Below are 23,565 nucleotides of genomic sequence, written 5' to 3' on the forward strand. Positions count from 1 at the left end.
ATGAGTAAAATCTTTAAAAATAAAATAAAATTTCGCACTCTAATTATGGATTTTCCTTGTCTTTGTATTTCTTCTAATCTTTACATATTTGATGCCTGTTACTGGATAGATACAAATTTAGAAATGATGTATTTCCATCGGTACTTTTTGCCTCAAAGTTTGCAGTTAATATAGCAACAACAGTTTCTTCCCCCTTCTTATTTGGTTTTACATTGTATATCTTTTTTATCATTTTACTTTGAATCATCCTGGAATTACATTTTTAGGTATATCTATTACAATCTGCATATAGCCAGGATTTTTAAAAATATATTATGAAAATCTTTAGAGCAGTTTTATTTACATTATAAGTGATTGATAAATCTATGTATGAATCCACTAGATTTTCAAGTACTTTGTTTATACTGCCTTTTTTATTTTTCTCTCTTCCTTTGTTGAAGTTGGTACTTTTATTTACTTATTTCTCTGTTAGCTTAAAAATTATATTTGATTTTATTATTTGTTTTGTCATTAACCCTAGAGATAACTGTAGGCTTCTATGACTTCTTAAAGTTAGATGTTTACATACATGGTGCTCTTACTCTTCCTGGACAATGCAAGGACTCTAGAAAAATACTCTTCAAACGTTAACTTGGCCTAAGAATTATCTGGAGTCTGGTTAAAAATGCAGATTCTGATTCTTCACATCTGAGATAGGGACTAAGATTCTGCATTCTATTAAGCTTTCAGTTCATGCCAATGCCTGCTAGTCCTTAGACCACACATTTAGAAGTGAGCTTTAAAATTCTTGTAACATTTAGCTAAGCCTGCAACTTATATGCTCTTAATATTATTTTAATTTTGTATCTTTTAAGCTATACAATATTACTTTTATTATTTTATGCAAGGAGTTTTTTATTTAGATTTGCCCATTAATTCACCCTTTTTCGTTTTTTTTGTTTGTTTCGTTTTAATGGGTTCCACACTAGGCTTGAGTTCCATGCACGTCTTGAACTCACTACCCTGAAATCAAGACCTGAACTGAAATCAGGAATTGGGCACTTAACTGACTGTGCCCCTCATGTTCCTTTTAAATTACCTTTCATTCTTTCTGAAGTTCATAGTTTCCATTTAAGACCATTTTCCTTCTGTCTGAACGACCAAATTAATTTTGTCAGTATTAGTCTTCTAGTGGTGAATTATTTTTTGTTTATCTGAAGATGTTTTTATTTCAAGGTTACTTTGTTTTTTAAGAAAGGGGGTGGTGTGAGGAGAGGAGCAGAGGAAGAGGGAGAATCTTTTTTTTTTTTTTTAAGATTATTTATTCATGAGAGACCAAGAGGCAGAGGGAGAAATAGGCTCCCCTTAGGGAACCTGATGCGGGACTCAATTCCAGGACCCCAGGACCACAACCCAAGCCAAAGGCAGGTGTTCAACCACTGAGCCACCTAGGCGTCCAGGAAGAGGAATAATCTTAAGCAGACTCCACACCCAGTGTGGAGCCTGACCTGAGGCTCAGTCTCAAAACCCTGAGATGATGACCTCAGCCGAAATCAAGAGATGGGCACTTAACCAACTGAACCACCCAGATGCCCCTCAACTTTACTCTCATAGAATATTTTCACTGGTTATAAAGTTCTAGGGCAACATTTATTTTCTTTCATTGCACTGAAGGTACTGTTTCACCATCTTCTTAGCTTATACTGTTTCCCTTGAGAAGTCATTTGTTGATCTTATTGTTGTACCTTTGAAGATAATCTTTTATTTATTTTTTTACTCCTGGTCACTTTGAACATCTTTAACTTTGATTTTCAGCAATTTTTCTCTTGTATGTTTAGTTGTAGATTGTAGTTTGCTTTTTTAAATTTATCCTGCTAGTAGCTGATTAAGATTCTTGGATTTGTAGTTTCAGTTTGGGGAAGGTGTTTTTTTTTTTTTTTGTTCTTTTGTTTTGTTTTTGTCTTTAATGTAATGTTTGTTACCTTCTTTTGGGTCTTTAAATACATGTTTGTTAGAACTTACTCTTCTCTTATCCTTTAAAAAATTTTTTTTGTCCTTTGATCTCTATACTTCATTACCGATAAAATTTTCTCACTAGTCTTCCAATTTATTAAATCTCTCTTCAACTGTTTTCAATGTGCTTTTAATTCAGCCAGTACATTTTTCAATCCTAGAGTTTCTTTTTGCTTTTTTAATATATAATTTGTCATTTTTTCAGTCATTTGCATTTTTTGTCTTTAGTGTTTACTTTTTTTGAATACAGAAAGTTTCCTCATTTTCAGTTGTTTTATTTTGATATTGTTTTCTTTTTAAATCCAATATTCCAGTGTTTTATTAGTTTCAGGTATACAATATAGGGATTCAGCAATTCTGTACATCACTCAGTGCTCATCATGATAAGTGTATTCTTAATCCCCATTACCTATTTTACCCCCCGCCCCACCTCTACCCTGGTAACCATCAATTTATTCTCTGTGGCTAAGAGTGGTTCTTTTGGTTTGTCCCTTTTTTTTCTTCATTTGTTTTGTATCTTCACTTCCACCTATGAGTGAAATCATGTGGTAGTTGTCTTTCTCTGACTTATTTCACCTAACATTATACTCTTTAGATCTAACCACGTTGTTGCAGATGGCAAGATTTTATTCTTTTTCATGGCTGAATAATATTTGCGTGTGTGTGTGTGTATGTGTGTCTGTATACACCATATCTTTTTTTATCCAGTGTCTACATCTATATGTTTATACTTGGGCTGCTTTTCTAATTTGGCTGTTGTAAATAATGCTGCAGTAGATATAGGGCTGCATGTATCTGTTAAATTAGGTTTCCTCATTTTTTGGTTTTTTATCATTCTTGTACCTAGGTTCTGTTCTGTTGTTTAGTCTGCCTTTTGTCATTCATATACCATCCTGTTTTCTTTTGTGCCTGAATATCTTGAATAATGGGTGCATATTTGTTTGTGGAAATAAAATTAGCTTAAGATTATACTATCTTCCAGTGAAGTTTTCTTAATTTGTTCCTGCTCCATGCCTTGTTGGCATAGCAATCTAGGATTGCCTTAGCCCAGTTTCAGAACAGGTCTTTCTTTCTCTTTTTCTTTTTCTTTTTTTCTTTTCTTTTCTTTTCTTTTCTTTTCTTTTCTTTTCTTTTCTTTCCTTTCCTTTCCTTTCCTTTCCTTTCTTTTCTTTTTTCTTTTCTTTTTTTTTTCTTTTCTCTTTTCTTCATGAGCAACACAGAGAAAGAGGCAGAGACACAGGCAGAGGGAGAAGTAGGCTCCATCCAGGGAGCCTGATGTGGGACTTGGTCCCAGCCCTCTGGGATCACACCCTGAGCCGAAGGCAGACGCTCAACTGCTGAGCCACCCAGGTGTCCCCAGAACAGATCTTTCTGAGCCAAGAGTTGACTTGAACATGGTCTGCAGTTTGCTCATGGATTGGTTTGCATCTGATTCATCTTTTTTTTTTTTTTTCAAACCTTATATGCATAGCTTTCCAAGTTCTACTTTTGGGAACCTTAGACTTGACTTTTGTCCATTAATCTAACAAGACTGTTAAAACTCTACTTCTCTGCTGTCTATTCAGAATCAACAAATGTCTCCAGTGCCAAAGTAGACCTAAATGCCAGGATCATTCTCTGGATCTCTAACCTATAAGATTTGCTCTCCTAGTCTCTTACCATGTTATCTCTTGGATACCTTACAGCAAAAATACAGAAGTTCTTTGCCCAGAATTTTTACTTTTCTTTGATGGTTAGATTGATCCAAACTAACTAGTTTACAATAATAGGTGTAATTCACTTTATGAACTTTAAAGAAACTTACTTAATGGAATAAAATAACTTGCCATGCTAAGTATCAAAACTGGAATTTGAAACTATGTTGTTGTTAATAGATTTTACTAAGAAAATCTCATCACAAAGGCATTAGCATGGTCTTTAAGAGGACCAGATCTATAGCCGGACCACCTGCTTCTTTTCTCCCACTCTTGACATACTATTGGCTTGATCTTAGGCAAGGGTTAAATACCTCATCTGAAGGAAGATGGTGATAGTAATAGCATCTTAGGGAAATTGCACGTAAATATATGTTGAATGGTTAGAACCATATTGAGTCAGCAATTTGTCATTGTAAGAATAAAATTTCATTGTAAGTTAGAGTAGTTCTGTTAAATTTTCTCTGTGAGTACTCTCATAATTATTAATATTTACTATTTTTTAATGTTAAATTCTGAGATTTTTACTTCCTTTTTGATCTTATTACTGTATTTTAGGGGTCGTCTTCAGTTTTGATATAGAATTGGTCTCCAGCTACTGGAAAATTTTGTATATTGATCTCTTAGACAATTAGGCATAACTAGATGTAAAATTTATACTTTCCTCATTATAGCTTACTCCATCCGGAAGCATTTCTCTTATCAAATCAATGCATTTAATTAAAAATCCTGTGAAGACTTGTGATAAAGTTTATTCCTTGATACAAAGTTTGACTTCTCAAATCAGACATCGAATGGAAGATCCCAAATCATCAGGTAAATATTATATGTTCCTTTGAATGTGAAACAAATGAAAATTATTATCCAATTACTATAAACATTTTAAAATAAGATGCGTCAATCTTAAGAAATTAAGCCCCTCATACTATTCAAGGTATGAGTTAACATACATGCAACAAAAGAATAATAGTTTATAATAGGTTATAGTTTCTTTTCCCCATGATAGCATGAAAAAGATAATAAAATATTACTATTAATTCTGTAGCATTGCCATATAGTTAGAAGCAAATAGCATAGTAAGAAACAAGCAATAGGAAGATGATCTGGACTCTAACTCTCAGATTAACTTGGGCAACTTTGAAATCTAGGATTTTAACTGATAAAAATAAATCCTCTGAGCTGTTTAATTCCTAATGTTCCTTTCTGCTAGAGACTATCCTGTTAGTTCTGTGAATATAGTAAGAAAATAGTATTTAAAATTCAGAATTGAAAATAGCCTTAAAAGAGTTTTGTTATAATTGTTTCTTTTTCCTCTGATTATTGAAATGTGTAACATAAGGAAAGGCCTTTTATAAACCGAAGTCCTAAGCCAATTATATATATCTTTTATTTAAGTCTACAGAATATATGGTTGCTAATGGTATATGCCTATAGTATCATTCCCTTCCTTCTTAATAGTTATACCTCTGACATTTAAAAAATTCTGATTATCAGTTTTCTGGTATATACCTTTTTTTTAGTGTATACCTTTACTCTGATTCTAAGTTTAATATGTTAAATATGTTATGTTGTTTTAGATATTCAGCTTTACCATAGTGAAACATTAGAGCTTATGCTACGTAGATGGTCCAAGTTGGAGAAAGACTTTAAAACAAAGAATGGAAGATATGACATTAGTAAAATCCCTGACATATATGACTGTATAAAATACGATGTCCAGCATAATGGTTCCTTGAAATTAGAAAATACAATGGAATTATATAGGCTTTCGAAGGCATTAGCAGATATTGTTATCCCTCAGGTGAGTAAATCTAGGATCAGTTTTCTTACAGGGTTCTGTAGCTTCTTTTAAAATGTCTATCACTGGATAAAGGGGTAGTGGTTTTCATCTCTATAAAACCCATAACTTTTAACAGGAAAGTTATTACGAATTTATAAATCAGACTTTTTATTGTATTAAATCATTACTTGATTTTCTAATAGTTTGATTATAATGACTTTAAAACTTAAGAATTCATATTCCTAAAGAAAAAATAATATACTAACAAGACAACTGAAAACAGGATGGAATATATTACTTAAATATTTATTGGCTACTTATGTACCAGTTCTGTGCTATGAAGTATCTGGGGAGTGGGAGCAAAAGGTAGCTGTGGCCCTATGTAAATTTTACAAGTTTTTATTTTATGTACAAGCATTTTGAAAAAAAAAAATATTTTTAAGAAAGAGCAAGGAGGGAGGGGCAGAGGGAGAGGAAGAGAGAGAACCTTAAGCAGGCTCCATGCCCAACATAGAACTCAACGTGGGGCTCAATCTCATGACCCTGCAATCATGACCTGAACCAAAATCAAGAATGAAATACTAATTATTTAGAGGTGAAAGTGTAAGTTATTTTTGGAAGATTGTAAGTCATGAGTCTTTTCACTTAAAAGATTTATAAAAAAGGTGTAACCAAAGCTTAAATAATTGAAATGTAATTAGGCAGAGAATCAGCTTGATAATGAAAAGACAAGTGACAAAACAAGTGAGTTACACAACATAGCAGAAAATGATTCCAGATTCCCTTTTGGGACTTGTTTTCAACTCAACTATTAAAGATTATTTGGATATTGTAAAGAGAAGATTGGAGTAGATCAGATATCCAACTATGAACCGAAGTTAAAAAGCAGAAAAAAATGGAATACATGAAAAATATGAAGATGCTGAACCAAAGTAGCCTTTCTTAAAGATACAAATAAAAATAGCTAATGTAGTATCAGTGTCCCTTTCTTAATATTCACAGAAAATTCAGGAAAAACTATAGACGTTGAAAAACTGGAAATTCAGACAGTGTACAACTTACCTATAATTATTTGTGTACAGGCTAAGGATTAGCTTATTCTTTCAGCCTGAGAGAACAGTATTTGTTTGGTCAGATGTATAATATAGATGATCTTAAGTATATTTTTTGATTCGGTGATTTGCAAAATGAATTATTTAAAAAGTAGATCAAAGTATCTCACATATCAGGAATATATATATATATATATTTGAGCCTCTTAGAAAAAAACACTGACTTAGCAAACAAGGAATTATTATCTGACAACTTCTTTTTACTAAATGGAAGAGAAGTTTTATTCTGCAAAAGTAATTTAGAGGCATTCTGGATTTCAGCTCAGGTCATGATCTCAAGGTCCTAGGATCAAGCCCCACATCAGACTTCCTAGCAGGAGTTTGCTTGTCTCCCACTCCTTCTGCCCCTCTCTGTAGGTGCATGTGCTCTCTCTTTCTCTCTCTCTGAAATAAATAAACCTAAAAAAGAGAGAGATGTAATTTTACAGAATAAAAAGTTTTATAAAGTAAGATATTTTAAGATTATCATCAAAGTGAACACACTTAATTCTGCATACTCAGTTTTAGCTGCAATGTATAGTCATTGAGTCAACACAGGTTTGATTATAACTCTGAAGTTAATTAAGTTGGACTCATCTTTGTTAATAAAATTCAAGATAGAATTTATTCAGATTTTTCTTATTAACTATTCTGAAAATAGTGGTTGCTGTTTTGTTTTTGTTTTGTTTTTTTAAGATTTTATGTATTCATTTGAGGGGGGTGGAGAGAAAGAGAGAGAGTGAGAGTGAGCATGAGCAGGGAAGGGGCAGAAGAAGAGGGAGAAGCAGACTCCCCACTGAGTAGGGACCCCAATGTGGGGCTCGATCCCAGGACCCTGAGATCATAACCTGAGCTGAAGGCAGACGCTTAACCATCTGAGCCAACCAGGTGTCCCGGAATGGTTGCTATTAATTCTGCTAACCATATAATTAGTTTGTCTTGGAAGTACAAATAAGATCCAGGTGTTTTTCGTTGTTTTGGGTTGCTTTGACATTAGTCCAGGCTCAGTGCATGTTAGTTATACTCATTGTTTCAATGAAGATTATTTTAAGGTATGCTTGTTAGGTAAACTGTTAATATGACAGTCTTAAACATTTAGTGTGGCTGTATGTATTCTTCAGAGTAGATTTTCAGTATATCCTAACTTTCCACCTCAGTGGCTAAATACACAAATGATTTGTTACCATATAATCTTGTCTGTTTTGTTACATGAATTATTTAATCTCTTGTTTCTCAGTTCTGGATACTAAATGTTCTAGAATTGGGACTAAAAAGTTGGTTTCTAAGAGTTGGGCGTAAAAATATACTCAGGTGTTAATAGGGTTTTAGATGTTAATTTCTCCTATGTATCCTGTATGTATTTCAGGTTTATTGCTTATATCCCTGAAGAAATTTCTTACTATCTCCTTATAACTTAAATATTTATAATGAATTTTTTAAAGTAGTATAATTAGAAGAATCAGTAAAAATGATAATGAGTTGGGAAGATTTGAAACATCATTTATATCTTTTAAAGTAATTGTCATGCTCAACTGTTCTCAGTCTTTATTACAATAATTATCTTTGGATTCAGTTAATTTAGATCTCAACATTTTGAGAACTTGAAGACATCTTCAGAATTTCTTGCTTGGCTAAATTATTTATCTTTGAAATGTTAGGATATTTCAGACAACATTTTGTTCAAGCTTATAAGCATCAGTCTTATTTTTGGTAAATTCGTAATTACATTTGAGTAAAGTTATAACTTTAAAAGTAAGAGATCTTTTTACATCTTTATAACTTTAAAAGTAAGAGATCTTTTTACATGCTTTTCCTGTATTTCTGAGAGTATAACATAAGGAGAGGATAGCTTTAGGCTTAACTCCCTAACTTTTCTGTTTGTCGTTCCTTACTATGGCAAAAAGTTGGAATTTCTTCTTTTTTAATGGAGTGTTGAATTCAGTCCATTAAATATTGTTTTGCTTTGTTACTTTAGCCTTCATAAATCCAGAACTGTGGATAAAATGCAGGCATTTTCAATCATTTAAACTAAAAATTATAAATGTATTTATGGTAATTATAATGATAGTGCAGTTTATAATGGGAAAAAATGAAAATTTTGCCTACTTAACTCTCAAGGAAATAAAGAATATTTCAAGCTTAGAGACTTGATGATTCTGTCAAATAATGTAAAATTTTGACTTGTTTAGAATATACTAATTTAGAATTAGAAAATATTATTATCTGTGCAAGAAAAAATGGGTATATTCTCTGGTTTACTTCCAAGTGTTGTTATGCCTCTAAAAATGTCTACGCTTACATTGAATTGATTAGTTCTTACATCTATACTATGTGAATTATATAATTCTAATCATAGTTAAGCTTAAATAGAACAGTGTTTATTATTTTATTTAACGGCTAAACTAATTTTAATTAATTACAGATACTTTTGCTATGATAGAATTAACTTTCCACTTTTTAACCAGTCTCAATTTTCATCAAATAAAGGTCATGGCTTACAAACAATACTTTAAAATAGACATGATGGGATGGTGGTAGATAAGAACTCAAGACTAAATCTCAAGACTAAATTTGGTACTGAGGTTCTCTTAAGTGCAATCACATTTATGAAAGTTTGAAGACAATTTGTTTAGTTATTTGTGGGTTATGAAATGCAGAGAAGAATGTTCATACTAGCATTTGCCACATAAAGTCCATCAATATTCTCATTAAATATAACCACATAATAAGCTTTCATATAGCTTCATGTGGTATTTTAATTAGTTCTGTTTATGGCAGAAATAGTGTAATTACATAGGAGAACTAGGATATCTAACAATTAATTATTTGATACTAGTTGGTGTTGGCAGGTGAACAAAATATGTCAGTGTGTTAAAGGAAAAAAATTCCTTCATTACAAAATTTATATATCTTTGTGTAAAATTAGAAAATGTAGAAATAGCAACAAAAAAAATCACTGATGGAAAATTCACTAGGGAAAAACATTTAAATGCTTTCGAAAATTCTTAAAGGATTTTTCTTTTAAATTCATGAAGATAGAATTTTTCTCATACATGTAACAAATATATTCTTTGCAAAAATGAAACTGGGAAAAGCATACTATATTCTTTTACAAACTGATTTTTTTTTTCCTTCACTTAGGACCAAGAACTTCTTTCCATATCATTCAAGCTATATGTACCTCATTACTTCTACTGGCTAAATGGTTAAATAATTATTTGGTTAAATAATTTATATTTGAGAATCTGGATTCTTCATTTCTTTCACTCTTTTTACACATCTTTATATGTACTCAAGACTATTTCTGTAGCTCCAGAAATCTTTTACCAGTTTTCTTCCAGTTTAAACAGTGTTTGAGAGTACCTGTTTCCTCGTTCCTTGCTGACAACACAAAAAAAATTTCGTCCGATGTTTTTTTTTAAGATTTTATTTATTTATTCATGAGAGACACAGAGAGATAGAGGGAGAGGCAGAGACACAGGCAGAGGGAGAAGCAGGTTCCATGCAAGGAGCCTGATGTAAAACTCGATCCCAGGTCTCCTGGATCACGCCCTGGGCCAAAGGCAGGCACCAAACCACTGAGCCACCCGGGGATTCCCCTCTGATGATTTTTAATTCCAACATTTTTCTTTAATTTACACATATACAATTACATATATATCTTTTTTGCATACCCATTTCACAGTCCTCTATGCTGGCAAGATTATTGAAGCAACCAAGCTTTAGTTTAAGGTAAATGACTCCAAGAAGTCCTATTTTCATGGGCCTTCCATCTGTAATTAGTCAGTGTTTTCTTTATTTGACAGTTTTCAAATCTATTACCCGTATAGAGTTTTTGCTGTCTAGAAAGTAGTACCTGATACTAAGAAGTAGCCTTTAAATTCAGGTATCCTAGAATGAATTTGAAAAAAGAGGGCATGCCTGTTTCCTCCCTCATCTCTACTCTCTCTTTTCTTTCTCTGTCACTCCCTCTCCATTTTCTGCTTTTTTTTGCCTTTCTCCCTCTTTTTCTCTTTACATATCACAGCTTTTTCTCTTTACATATCAGGTCATTTTCTAATCTACCTCTTTGAACTGTAATTTTTATTATAATTATTACTATGATTATGTTTTCTTAACATTCCATATTGTAATGCCTCATTGTAAAATTAATTAACTCATAATTATTATTAAAGTCATTAAATTTGATGAATTTCATTACATTTTTGCTCACCACTAGGTAAGTCTTTAAAAGTATTAGCCAAATTCTTTTAAATGATCTGTTAGCCTTCTTAATCTTTGACATTCAAATAAACAAAATCTCATTATTTATATTTCTTTTCATAGGTTTATTGAATGTTTTCTTTGCTTTAGTGTTTATATCCTTAATCCATCTTTCTTTTAGGATTGTTTCTACATTTAAAACCTTAGGATTGAGTTGAAGTACTATCCATAAAGTACTATCCATTCATCCATTCATCCTCCCCTCTTCAAAAACCACTTGCTTTTTTTTTCAGTTCTACCAAAAAAATTTTCCAATTATACTTAATAGTTTTAGGATACTATACCTGTAGTTGCAAAAAATATAAACTAGGAATTTTGTAATGTTCATAAAAAGCTTTCTAAAGATATTTGTCTCTTACTAGAATGTTTTAATTTAGCAGTACATTTATTAGAGTGCTTTGTCATTATATCTTTTTTCTAATAACATGTATTTTCTGTTCAGGAATATGGTATAACTAAAGCTGAAAAACTGGAGATTGCCAAAGGCTACTGTACTCCTCTAGTTAGAAAAATTCGCTCAGACCTCCAGAGGACACAAGATGATGACACTGTAAATAAACTCCACCCTGTGTAAGAGACTGTACTGGTATTTAAATCTATAGGCGTCTGTTTTTTCATATTTCAAACCTAATGTTCCTGTGAAGAAATCAGGAATGTGTCACTTAGTGCACTGTGGAAATAAGGATTACCTAGGTACTCCAACAGTTGACTCCCCACAAGGTTCTTGAGGGTTCCCAACTTAGGAAAAACTGAGATGAACAGGGAAAGGGGATATATGTCCTCTTCACATGGGATTGTCAGTGTTTACCCTAGTCAACAGCATAAATATTGGTGAGTTTCTTTAGGGCTATGACCTTTGTCATTGCTATTAGAGGAGCTAAAATGACCCATTTACAGTGAACTTGGTTAGTATTAACTCCTTTTTGACTAATCTCAGAGGTCCCAATTAGTCCTAGTTAATCTTCATGTTAGAGGAATATCTACTAAGATAACCCCTCCATTGTGGTTGGAAGAGGGATAGATTTACTTAGTACAGTCTTTCACTTCTAGTAAGATTAAATTTTATTTTTACCAAGTAATTTCAAAACTTAAGTTTTGACTAGATGGCCACGTTCTAACATTGTCTGCTGCTAACTTTAGGTATTCCAGAGGTGTTCTGTCTCCTGAACGTCATGTTCGTACCAGGCTATATTTTACCAGTGAAAGTCATGTACATTCTTTACTATCTATTCTTCGCTATGGTGCCTTATGCAATGTAAGTAGAAAAAGATATTCCAATCTGCTTAACAGATATGGTTCTTTGAATTTGTAATGAAGTCACTAACACCAGTTTTTACTGTGCATTTTCACTAATCGACCATTTGCCATAATTTGTCCAGGGTCTACTATATACCAAGCACTGTGCTAGATGTTGGGGATAAAGACATGTTCTCTTCCCTTTAGAGAAGTTTAATTTAAGTAAACAATAACATAAAATATTTTAGGTGATGTTATAGGCTGGTGTTAATAAGATAAAGAGAAGCTGATGAATTTGAGTTGTTTAGGGATAAGAAAGAACTTAGTGATGGGTTGGATATTGTACCTCTCATATACTGTTAGAAATGAATCATACTACAGCTTGGCTTAAAACAATCACAGTTACTTGTATCTCTCACAGTTTAAAGGATTGACTGTGATATACTTAGACAGTTTCACTTTGGGTCTCTTATGAGGTTGTGGTTAAGACAGTGGCTGGGGCTTGAATCATCTCAAAGCTTTCCTGTCCTGTATGGTGCTTGATGCTGTATGTTGCCTAGAATTTCAGTTGGGGTTGTTGACCACAGTACCTACATCTGGCCTCTTCTTGTGACCTGCTTCCTCAAAACAGGGTAGCTAAGTTATAAGATTGAGTTTCATAATGGAACAAGGTGCAAGTGCAAGATATTTTAATGACCTAACTTATGAAGTCACATGATATCACTTCTACTGAGCTATATTGATTGAGGCAGTAACAGAGTTTCATCCAGGTTCAAGGGATGGGAAAATTCATCTACATTACTACATGAGTAGAGTGTCGCTGTCACATTGTAAGATGAGTACTTGGGAGTAGATACATTGTGGTGGCCATCTTTGGAAAACAGGATCCATCATATGTCTGCTGTCTATACAATCCATATTTCTCCCATATGCAAAATTCACTTAACCTCTTATCCAGTATTACTCCTCTTATTTTATTATATCATAAATTTGACATCCCAGGTTTCTTCATCTAAGTCAAGTCCAGATGTAGATGGGACTCCTTGGACATAACTCCTTGAATGCTCAAGAGCATTCAACCTTAATTCAGTGACGTATGAACTGAAGAGAAAAATTATCTGTCCTTGAAATGCCCAACATACAGTGGTGGGTTAGACATCACTGCTGTAGGTGAACTTTTCAAAAGAGTTTGAAATAGAAGGGACACTGTAGTCACTAGCCTGTAGCAATTTTGAAATCTGCCTAGGTCTATGTTGCCCATTCTTTAATTGGGACTCTGTCATGCTGCCAGGCAGTAGTTTCCCATGGCTCATGTCTTCATAATTTGGGTTCTTGATTGCTTCATGGGTCATCCTTCCTTTAAAATAAAAAGTAGCTCTTGTTGGCAGTTGAGTAATTTTCTTCATCCTGCTTCCTGCTCAAAGAAGTTTGGGGTTCCAAAGGTCTGTTTATTTTTAGTTGAAGGTGGTATAATTTAAAAAACAAAACAAAATGGAGTAATTTAGAATATATTGTATTAAACGCATCACACCCAAAGATCTCTTAAGGATAAGCCCTTTTCTACCGTGGGTTCCCTCTGTGGTTACTGAGGGATGACACTCAGCAATACTTATTGCTTAATACTGAGCATCTGAGAGAGCATACTCCTAAGGTCCTGAGAAGGTCTTTTGTTTCTTTGGAAGGTCTGTGAAGCACCTCATATCTTTATGAGGTCTTAGCAAATGTTTTTATGATCACACCATGTTTTCATGGTAGAGTCTTGTGTTTCTTTCTTCCTGAAAGCCACTTTTTAATTCTAGTATTGTTTGGTCCCCAAAATGTCTGGAAATGAGAAACAGTTTAATTTTTGGAGTCAGCAAGCTTCTTTATAATTGACAATTTTCCTGTAGCTTATCTCTGTCCTAGTTTATCACAAGCAATGAGAAGAATCTTGGTGACATGTTCAGTACTTTTCCTAGAAATCTCCAGAGCTAGTTCATTAGATACACTGACTACAGTCTAGTGTTTCTACACTTTATGCCACTACATAGCAAGAGTTGATTTTCCTGTAGCTTCCAGTAACATTTTTCATACCTTTGTATAATCCCTTACCAACAACTTCCTCCAGCCTGTTAGGCTTTCACTAACACTCTCCTTGAGACCCCTCCAGTGCTCACAGGTAGGGAGGGTGAGAAAGAAAAGAGTCAGGAAATATTTCCATATCTCTAATGTTGGTAATTCGGCAGATGATCCTACCATTCACTGATGAAAGTTAACACTTGAGGGGGGAAGATCATATCTTAAGAAGGAAAGTAATAAGTTTGGTTTTAGCCAGCTTGAGTATGTTCGCATGTGAGAATAGAGGTTTACGTTAAAAGTATAGAGTAAGGAAGCCAACACATTAATGACAGCTAAGGTGGTAGCTAGTATTAAGATTCCCAGGAAGTTTGCATTTGAAATGATAAAATAACATCATAAGTATTGGCAACGGAAGTGATAACGTACAAAGAGACTTAGAGATTTTAATATCTTGTTTCTCAGTATACCCAAACCATAGATTACCTAGAATACAATGTCACTCTATTATATGTCAAAAATATATTTTCATCCATCTCTAAAATAGCAAAAAATAAGAATTTTCCTTCAAGTTTCTATGTATATATTGCTGAATACATCAATACACATCTATTGACAAAGTAGTTCTTAAAAGAAAATTTAGTTTTGTTTTACTTTTTTAATAAAGGGCTGTTAGATGTATAATGGAGATTTGTTATGTCTCTTGATTCTTAATTTTATTATTAGCCTTGATGAATAGTTAATATTAAAGTTACCCAAGTTATTTCAATCATCTGTTTTCATCAAATTTTCTAATTCATATGTTCTTCCCTCTACTTTTGGTTTCTTTTTTGTCCCATTAAGAAATGGCAAAGTGACATCCCTTGCATACATATGTGTATTAGTTGAGCTTTAGTAAGAGAAATCTTTTAAAAAAATGACAGCAAGTCAAGAACTTCCATATCGAGTCATAATGATGGAATTGTTTTTGAGGGAGGATAACTACATCTCTTATGTGGTTCCTTTTTGGCTCTCTTACACTTATTTAAAAGGTGGGAAAACCATGGACGATGCTTCCACAGAACAGGCCATAGTGAGCAGTGGATGAGTTGGCAACAGATAAGGTTGGGGAGCCAGTGCCTTGGGAATCCTAAGGGAATTGGGAAACCATTTTTAAGCAGGGAAATAAATGGCTTTGGTTGCTGTGTGGACAGCAGATAGGCTGGAGTAGATAAGAAAACAGGAAGCTCTCGCAGTGATCTAAAGAAAGATGATATAATTGGACTGGAGTAGTGGTAGTAGAACTAGAGCTTGTTAAGTATATATTACATTCAGCTGCATTTCTAAAACAGAAGCTGAACAACTTCATTCTTTGAAAACTCTGCTTCCACAATTTCAAAAAAAATTTATTTTTTTACATTAGTAAGTATATGTAAAGTCTTTAATATCAACATGATGTCTCATTTTCTAACTTAAAAAATTTATTTGAACTGTAACTCATTGCAACTCATGTTATCTTTATAAGGCCCTATAACTAATATAATAAAACCTTGTTCAGTCTCTCCCAGTTGAATTTTTTGATTTTTCAGTGTGAACAGGGTAAAATCTAGCTCTCCACAATAGATTTTTTTTAAAGGTGTTTGTTAAGGAAACAAGATTATAAGTAAGATTTCAGAGAATATATTTAATAAGCCTTAATTTTTTTAAAAAAGCTTTTTATGGATTCTTGCATGTTAATTGTGTTTAGGAAGATGCTACTAAATATTATTTAATTTCATATGTTCATTAGAACAGACCTAGCAACACCTGTTTGACAGCACTGAATTTGATATTATTAGATGGTGTTCTTATAAATAATGTAGGATCACAAAGACTAATATGTCTTTTTACCTGTTGATATTTTTTGATATTTAAATCCATTATTTATAGTAATTCACATTTAGTGAAACTCAAATGCTATGCTAATATTATTTTAAGAAAACATGCATATACATCTTAGCACCTATCCCTCCCCCAAATACATAGGCAGACGGACACACACAAACACACACAGATGCAGTTTTTTCTCTGCAGTATTGCTTAGGTTAAGAGTAGCTACTTTGATGGCTTGGCATTAGAGCACTCAGAGGTGTGGCTAGCCATTTATTAAAATGATGCTAAGCACACACTGAAGAATACAAATTATATGATGTATATTTAACTCTACTCTTCCAGAAACTTCAAAAGGGGAATGCTTTCTCAGAGATGGATAATGTCTAAATGTGAAAACATGCTATTTTGGGTTTGTTTGTTTTTTTAAATAAGTAATCAACATGTGTGTTAAATTTCATTTTATAAAGTAACACGCATTTTGTACTGGAGTCCAAAATATCATATACTTTTACCGTATGCCCCCCAAAAAATGTTGTATTCATTTATTTCCAAAGTTTATGACCTATGAAATGAAGAAAAGTTATCTGTGATGTAGACTCTGTTGACCATTGACTGTAGACTTTGAGTAGTTTTACCTTTTCAGATAGAATTTTCCACTTTGAATGCTTCTAGTACATGTTCTGTAGGATCCCTTTCAGTTCTGATGGAAATGATTTATGTTTAAAGACCAATGGTCATCTGTACATGAAGGAGATGGTAAGATTGATAGAACCTACATATGCCACATCCTGCTGATTTAGATACCACTGCAGAATAATGAGACATATTTACTGTATAATGTACATTGACTTATGAGAGTGGGAGTGGCTCTACTCTTAGAGGATAGTATTCAGTTTATAAAGCATGATTCCACAGTAGAGACTTTGGGACTTCAGGTTAACTAACTGTCTCTTACCCTCAGAATTCAATGACAGGTTTGTATTTCAAGAGATTTCTATATTTACTTTCTAAAAGCTATTCAAAAAGATACCATTAGACTTTCTAATACTGCTGGTTAAAGATTTTTAAGATAATTTACCTAAACATGAGTAATTTACCAAGACTTACATATAATTGAGTTATTTTGACAGGTTGAACATGTATGTATTTACCTTATTTGTGTGGTGTCACTCAGGATTAAACAAACTACCATAATGAAAATAAGGTGACTTTCACATAAAACGATATGAGAAAATGCTTACCATATACCTTTTGTTTAGGAATCAAAGGATGAACAGTGGAAACGAGCTATGGATTACTTAAATGTTGTCAATGAACTCAATTACATGACTCAGATTGTGATCATGCTTTATGAGGATCCTAATAAGGTAACGAGAGTTCTTGATTTGTGTGTTTTACCAGGGGTAATTAAATAGCCTGTAGCTTTTCATTTTGGAAATATTCTATATTTTTTAGGATCTCTCCTCAGAGGAACGTTTTCATGTTGAATTACATTTTAGTCCAGGAGCTAAAGGATGCGAAGAAGACAAAAATTTACCATCTGGCTATGGCTATAGACCAGCTTCAAGAGAGGTAATAAAGATGCAACTCTCATCTTCTAGATTTTCATAAGGTTCCTTTAAGAATTTCCTATTAATGTCCTTCAATTCTTGTCCCAACTACTAAGTAGCAAGATAATATAATTTCTTTATGTATGATTTGGGTGGGCAACTTTTTTTTTTTTTTATTTAAAGAGAGAGAGAAGGCAAGAAAGCATGAGTAGGCAGGCCGGCAGAGGGAGAAGCAGGCTCCCCACTGAGCAGGGAGCGCAACATGGGGTCAATAGCAGGACCCTGGAATCATGACCTGAGCCAAAGGCAGATGCTTAAATGACTGAGCCATCCAGGCACCCTGAGCAAACAATATGCCTAAGCGTGCTAAAATTTTTTATTTTATTTAGATTTTTTCTATTTTTCAGGTCAGTATTTAGAATGCTTAACTATAGTTTTAGTTCTGGTTTTGGTTTTGTATTACTTGAGGACTAGTGCGTGGTAAACACTGTGCTAAACACTTGGCAGAAATTATTGTATTTTAATCCTCATAATAACCTTATGAAGTTAAATACATAACTCAATTTAAAACTTTTTACTGTTATAATTCATATTGATGAATCATAGATGTATAGCTTAATGATGTATTACAGAATGAACACAATTACAAAACAGCCAGCTAGGTTATAGATAGAATAATATCATCATTCCAAAACACCCAGTCTTGCCCCTCCTATCACAACCTCTGTCTTCTCCCCAAAGATACCTACTATTGTGACCTTTAACACCATATTTTATTTTATTTTATTTTACTTTATTTTATTAAGATTTTATTTATTTATTCATGAGAAACACAGAGAGAGGCAGAGACACAAGCAGAGAGAGAAGCAGGCTCCTCACAGGAGCCCGATGTGGAACTCGATCCCAGAACTCCAGGATCACGCCCTAAGCCGAAGGCAGATGCTCAACCGCTGAGCCACCCAGGCTTTCTCCTAGTACCATGTTTTAATTATGCCTATTGTTTGAACTTTTTATAAATGAAATCGCAAAATACATGCTTTTGGGAGGATGTGGAGTGGGTTTAGCTTCTTTCTTTGATTATGAGATTTATCCAGTCTGTTCTTCACTTTTGTTGTCATGTAGGATTACGTGGCAACAACAAATATAAATAAATACAGTGCAGTGTGCTCATCTGTTTCACTCTAATCATTTATTTCCAGTTCAAGCTATGAAGATGAGTGCTTTTATGAACATTTTTGTAAAAGTCTTTTGGTGAACGTGTATACACATTTCTTTTGGATATACATTAGAGAGTAAAATTACTAGGTCATAGAGTATGCATATGTTCAAGTTTAGAAAATACAATCAAATAGTTTTCTAACGATACAGCCATATCTTTGTCAGCACTTGGTATGATCATTATGGGGCTATTTTGAGGGATTTTGTTGGAGTTTAAATTTACATTATCCTCATGACCAGTAAGGATTAGCAATTTTCATGTTTATTGGCCATGTGGATGTGCTTTTTTATGAAGTGCTCCTGGCTTGGACCAATATGGTGTTGAGTAGAAGTGTTGACACTAAATACTTAATTCTCAGGGCACCTGGGTGGCTCAGTCAGTTAAGCATCCGATTGTTGATTTGGTCTCAGGTCATGATCTCAGTGTCATGAAATCCAGCCTAAGTTTGTCTCTGGGCTGGGTGTGAAGGCTACTCTCTGACCTTCTCTGTCCCCTCCAAAAAAAGTAAACACTTCTTCATTCTCAAACTAAAGCAAAATATTCCAAAGAGAACTTTTTGGGGGATTTCGGTTGAGATTACATAAATTTTGCAGATCAGTTTTGAGGGAAATAACACTTAACAATAGTAGATCCATTATTCTAAGGACTCCATTTATCTCTGAATTTATTTAGCTTTTTTGTATCTTTTTGATAAAATTAAGGGTTTGTATGTCTTGTATCTTTATCACATTAATTCCTAGTTCTTTATGTTTTTATGCTATCATAAAGGATTTATGTAAATTTCATTTTCTGTGGCTCAGTGATCAGGCGCCTGCTTTCGACTCAGATCATGATCCCGGGATCCAGGATTGAGTCCCACAGTCAGGCTCCCTGCAGGGACCCTGCTTCTCCCTCTGCCTGTGTCTCTGCCTCTCTCTCTCTCTCAGTCTGTGTCTCGCATGAATAAATAAATCTTTTAAAAAAATATGAATTTCATTCTGTTTCTTATTGTCGTATTGAATTTTAACTCATTTTTGTGTGAAGATTTTATAACTAATGACCTTACTAACATGCTGTTACTCATTCTAGTAATTTATCCATAGAGTCATTTGGATTTTCTGCAGATATGATCATACCTATGAATGATGACAAATGGTATTGAGTGGAATTAGTAATGGTGGGCTCAATAATATTTCAATGATTCATTAACTGTGATGATTCTGTCAAGACATCCTTTAACCAGTTAAAGAAGTTCCTCTTTATTTCCTATACTCCTTATTTTGATGCGTGTTTTTCTGTACTTCTGCTTGACTTCTTTTGGCTGATGTTATATTTGTGAGATTTGTTGATGTAATTGTACTTACTTTTAGCCTATTCATTGTTATTGCATTAAAATATATGTTTTAATGTATGACTATACCCCAATTTACCCATTCTATTATAGATAAATATTTGATATAACTTTTTCAAATTTGTTTTTTTATCTCGGACTCTATCCTATTTGTCTTGGTACAAACCCAGTAAATATTTAGTAAGTCATCATATGATTATTTGTGTATGTAGTCATCACATGTGTTGGGAATATTTGGAATAGAATTTAAATATTCTGAAATTTATAAATTAAAATGGTGGGGTTTTTTTTATTTTTTTTACATTTTATTTATTTATTCATAGACACAGGCAGAAGGAGAAGCAGGCCCCATGCAGGGAGCCCGATGTGAGACTCGATCCCAGGTCTCCAGGATCACACCCCAGGCTGCAGGCGGCGCCAAACCACTGCACCACCGGGGCTGCCCTAAAATGGTGTTTTACTTTGTGCTCATGCCAATGACATTGCTGTATAAAAAAGCTCATCTCTGTTTTTTATTAGTGTCCTTTATTATTATTTCTTATTTATGTTGGCATTTGATGAAATATAATTAAGCATTTGGTTTTATATGCCTTGTTTTTGTCACTAACTGTTTAGTTTTTAGTGTATTTCTTAAAGTCAGGAACTCTGTCATCTGTTTTATGGTACCCATATAATACTAGGCTATTGTAAAAATTCAATTAATATTGATTCATTTGAATCAGCAAACTTGTACATGTGCTTCAACTGACTTCCCCAATTGGTGATTAAATTTATCATAAGAAACTCTTGCTTTATCTGAATTTTATATGTTGTATTCTTTGCCCACAGAATGAAGGCAGGAGATCTTTTAAAATTGATAATGATGATGAACCACATACTTCTAAAAAAGATGAGACTGATCGTGCTGTGATACTGTTCAAACCTATGGTATCAGAGCCAATTCATATACACAGGAAGTCTCCACTTCCAAGATCTAGGAAGATGGCTACAAATGAAGTAAGTGTATGTGTCAGAGCATGTTTTTCATAAAATAAACTAACTATATTTTAATAAAACAGAAAAGAAAATACAGCTTTAATTATGGAGTGTGGAAACCTAAGAGATTTTTAATTGTCAACTTTGCCTCTTTTTCTAATAAATATTTTTAAAATATAGAGGCTGTTAAAAAAAGATTAAGAATCTGGAGCTTTATGTATAGTTTTCATAACAAAGTTCAATAGAGTAAAACGAGACCTTTGAAAACTGATCTGTTTTTCTGTCCTGTCACTTTAGGTTATTCTAATAAGGAACTTTTTTAAAAGTCTGATTTAATAGGCAGAGAATAATATTTACCTGAAAGTTGAGAGGAACTGCCGGAAATGCTTCAACAACTGATTCCAATGATACTGTAGATTAAGATGAAACTCTAAGTTTTTAGCCTGATTGCAAAAATCAGTATAAGAATTTTAAAATTCAGTTGAAAATTTGCTTTTGTATTAAGATCTACAATTAAGGAAGGCTAATTCTTATGTTCTCTAGTAGAATAACATGTAAATAACTACCAAAATAAGATTTAATAGGAAAGCTAAACAGTTGGAATGTAGCTTGTTAAGTAAATCTTTAACACCAGTATACATTTTTATAATTTAAATGCCTTTATTTTAAGTTATCTATATTCTTTATAGGATGATTCTCCCAGCTTATAAAAATGTTTTCTAAATTCTCAATTTAATGTATAGAGCAAGATTTTAAGATGGAAACAGCCCTCAATTTTTAAGTTAGAAAAATATTTTTGTTGATAATTAAATATGCTGAGTTGTAATAATTAAGTATAACATTTATCTAGCATTTGGTGAATTAGAACATAAACAACAACAGAAGAATTATGCTCATTTCTGTAGCCCCAAATTATATAAACAGAAGTGCTTTATGACTCTCAAATTTCAAATATATATGTGAGCCAATTTAATAATTATGTAGTAAAAACACCCATCAATAAATAGATTGTGGTAATTTTATAATGGAGATTTACTGGTTAGGGTTTCTGTGATTTGTGATATTTTAAGTTAATCATAAAAGAGGATGACTAATAACTAGAATTTGGATCTATGTTCTAGTATAGCTTAATTAAAAAATGAGAAACCTGGGGTTATGTTCAGGTATCTTTAATTTCAGAAATTTGGGAAATGACATTAATATAACTTAAAATACCATCGTGTGAGGGCAGTGATTTTGATGTTGTTGAACAAAGCAATCTGTAAATTAATCAGATTGTTCGAAATTTCACCATTAAACCTTCTCAAAGCACACTGATACAGCCAACTGTGTTGTGAGTCTTCATTTTGCAGCACATTTGTATTTGTAAAATCTTCAACAAAATCACTGTCCTTTGTTAATTTTTAAGACACAGAACACATTTATAAACCTTTTTCTCATAAATACTTAAATAGTTGCTTTCAAGAGATTATTTCTATGCCATGCTAAACTTTTACTTCCATAAGGTAAATTATTCAAGTAAAACCTTGAAGACTTTTTCCAGCGTCCACCATCTCCATGGATATCAGAAGTTTGTACTTCCAAAAGACACACAGAGAAAAAGACTATTCTCTTCATTTTGTGCAAGTAGATTTTACTCTGTCCTCACTGTCTGAAACCTGAACATGCAAACATGTAACTGATGATGTTTGCTGCATGTTTTGCTTACTGAACTCTATAAATAATTATTGGAGGGGGTAGACAAATAAATAGCTTGAAAGTGGAAGCAAGTGCAATTTGAATCCATCTTATCTCTCTCTTTTTTAATGTCTGGCAGACAGGTTGTCTTTTCTACATCATATAATTTCTTTAACCCTTTGCACAGTTCTTTAGTGCTTTGGGTTGAAAGGTTACTGAGTTATAGCGTAGAACATCTTGAATATTTAAAATTAAGCATAATGCTTTAATATTCTAAAAGTTGCTAAAACAGATAATTGTTAAATCTTTCCATATTTAAGGGAGAAGGGACAACTATTAAGCAGTATCAATATTTTGTATATTTAAGATAAGGTAATTCTTATAATTGTTATCACATACAATTAGATTTATAAGTCATTCCTGTCAGTTTCTCAAATATTTGAAATATTTGGCTCCCAATTACTGTTTAATAGTTTCTTAAAAATTGGTAAACAAATGCAAACAAACTGTATTTTTTTTTCTTTCTGATCATTTGGCTCTGTTGTATCTAACTTTGCATGCTCTGCTTTTTTTTTTTTTTTTTTTTTTTTTTTTTTTTTTTTTTTGCCCCCTTTCTCACTTCCAGGAAGAGAGCCCCCTGAGTGTGTCTAGCCCAGAGGGTACTGGTACCTGGCTGCATTATACCAGTGGTGTGGGTACTGGGCGTCGAAGACGCAGATCAGGGGAACAAATCACTTCTTCCCCTGTCTCCCCCAAATCATTGGCTTTCACATCCAGTATTTTTGGCTCATGGCAACAGGTTTTTAAACTTTACTTCATTAAACATTTTCCTACCCGCATTCAGAGCAACAA

The 23,565-nt window shown here is 33.1% G+C and overlaps 1 protein-coding gene across 3 annotated transcripts in view; it reads left to right on the top strand.

Moving 5' to 3' along the window:
• Positions 1 to 23,565, top strand: part of PPIP5K2 (diphosphoinositol pentakisphosphate kinase 2) — a 75,112-nt gene that overhangs the window by 32,161 nt on the left and 19,386 nt on the right. For 2 of the 3 annotated variants that reach the window (XM_055312820.1, XM_055312821.1), the window contains 8 exons: positions 4,361 to 4,502; positions 5,264 to 5,487; positions 11,263 to 11,390; positions 11,961 to 12,075; positions 17,222 to 17,329; positions 17,418 to 17,534; positions 20,890 to 21,057; positions 23,339 to 23,512. In XM_055312820.1, the coding sequence (XP_055168795.1) occupies positions 4,361 to 4,502; positions 5,264 to 5,487; positions 11,263 to 11,390; positions 11,961 to 12,075; positions 17,222 to 17,329; positions 17,418 to 17,534; positions 20,890 to 21,057; positions 23,339 to 23,512 (1,176 nt within the window). The remainder of the gene's footprint in view (positions 1 to 4,360; positions 4,503 to 5,263; positions 5,488 to 11,262; positions 11,391 to 11,960; positions 12,076 to 17,221; positions 17,330 to 17,417; positions 17,535 to 20,889; positions 21,058 to 23,338; positions 23,513 to 23,565) is intronic. The other variant, XM_055312822.1, reaches the window with a different exon arrangement.

Source organism: Nyctereutes procyonoides, unplaced genomic scaffold (assembly GCF_905146905.1).
Source record: "Nyctereutes procyonoides isolate TBG_1078 unplaced genomic scaffold, NYPRO_anot_genome, whole genome shotgun sequence".
Taxonomy (NCBI): Eukaryota; Metazoa; Chordata; class Mammalia; order Carnivora; family Canidae; genus Nyctereutes; species Nyctereutes procyonoides.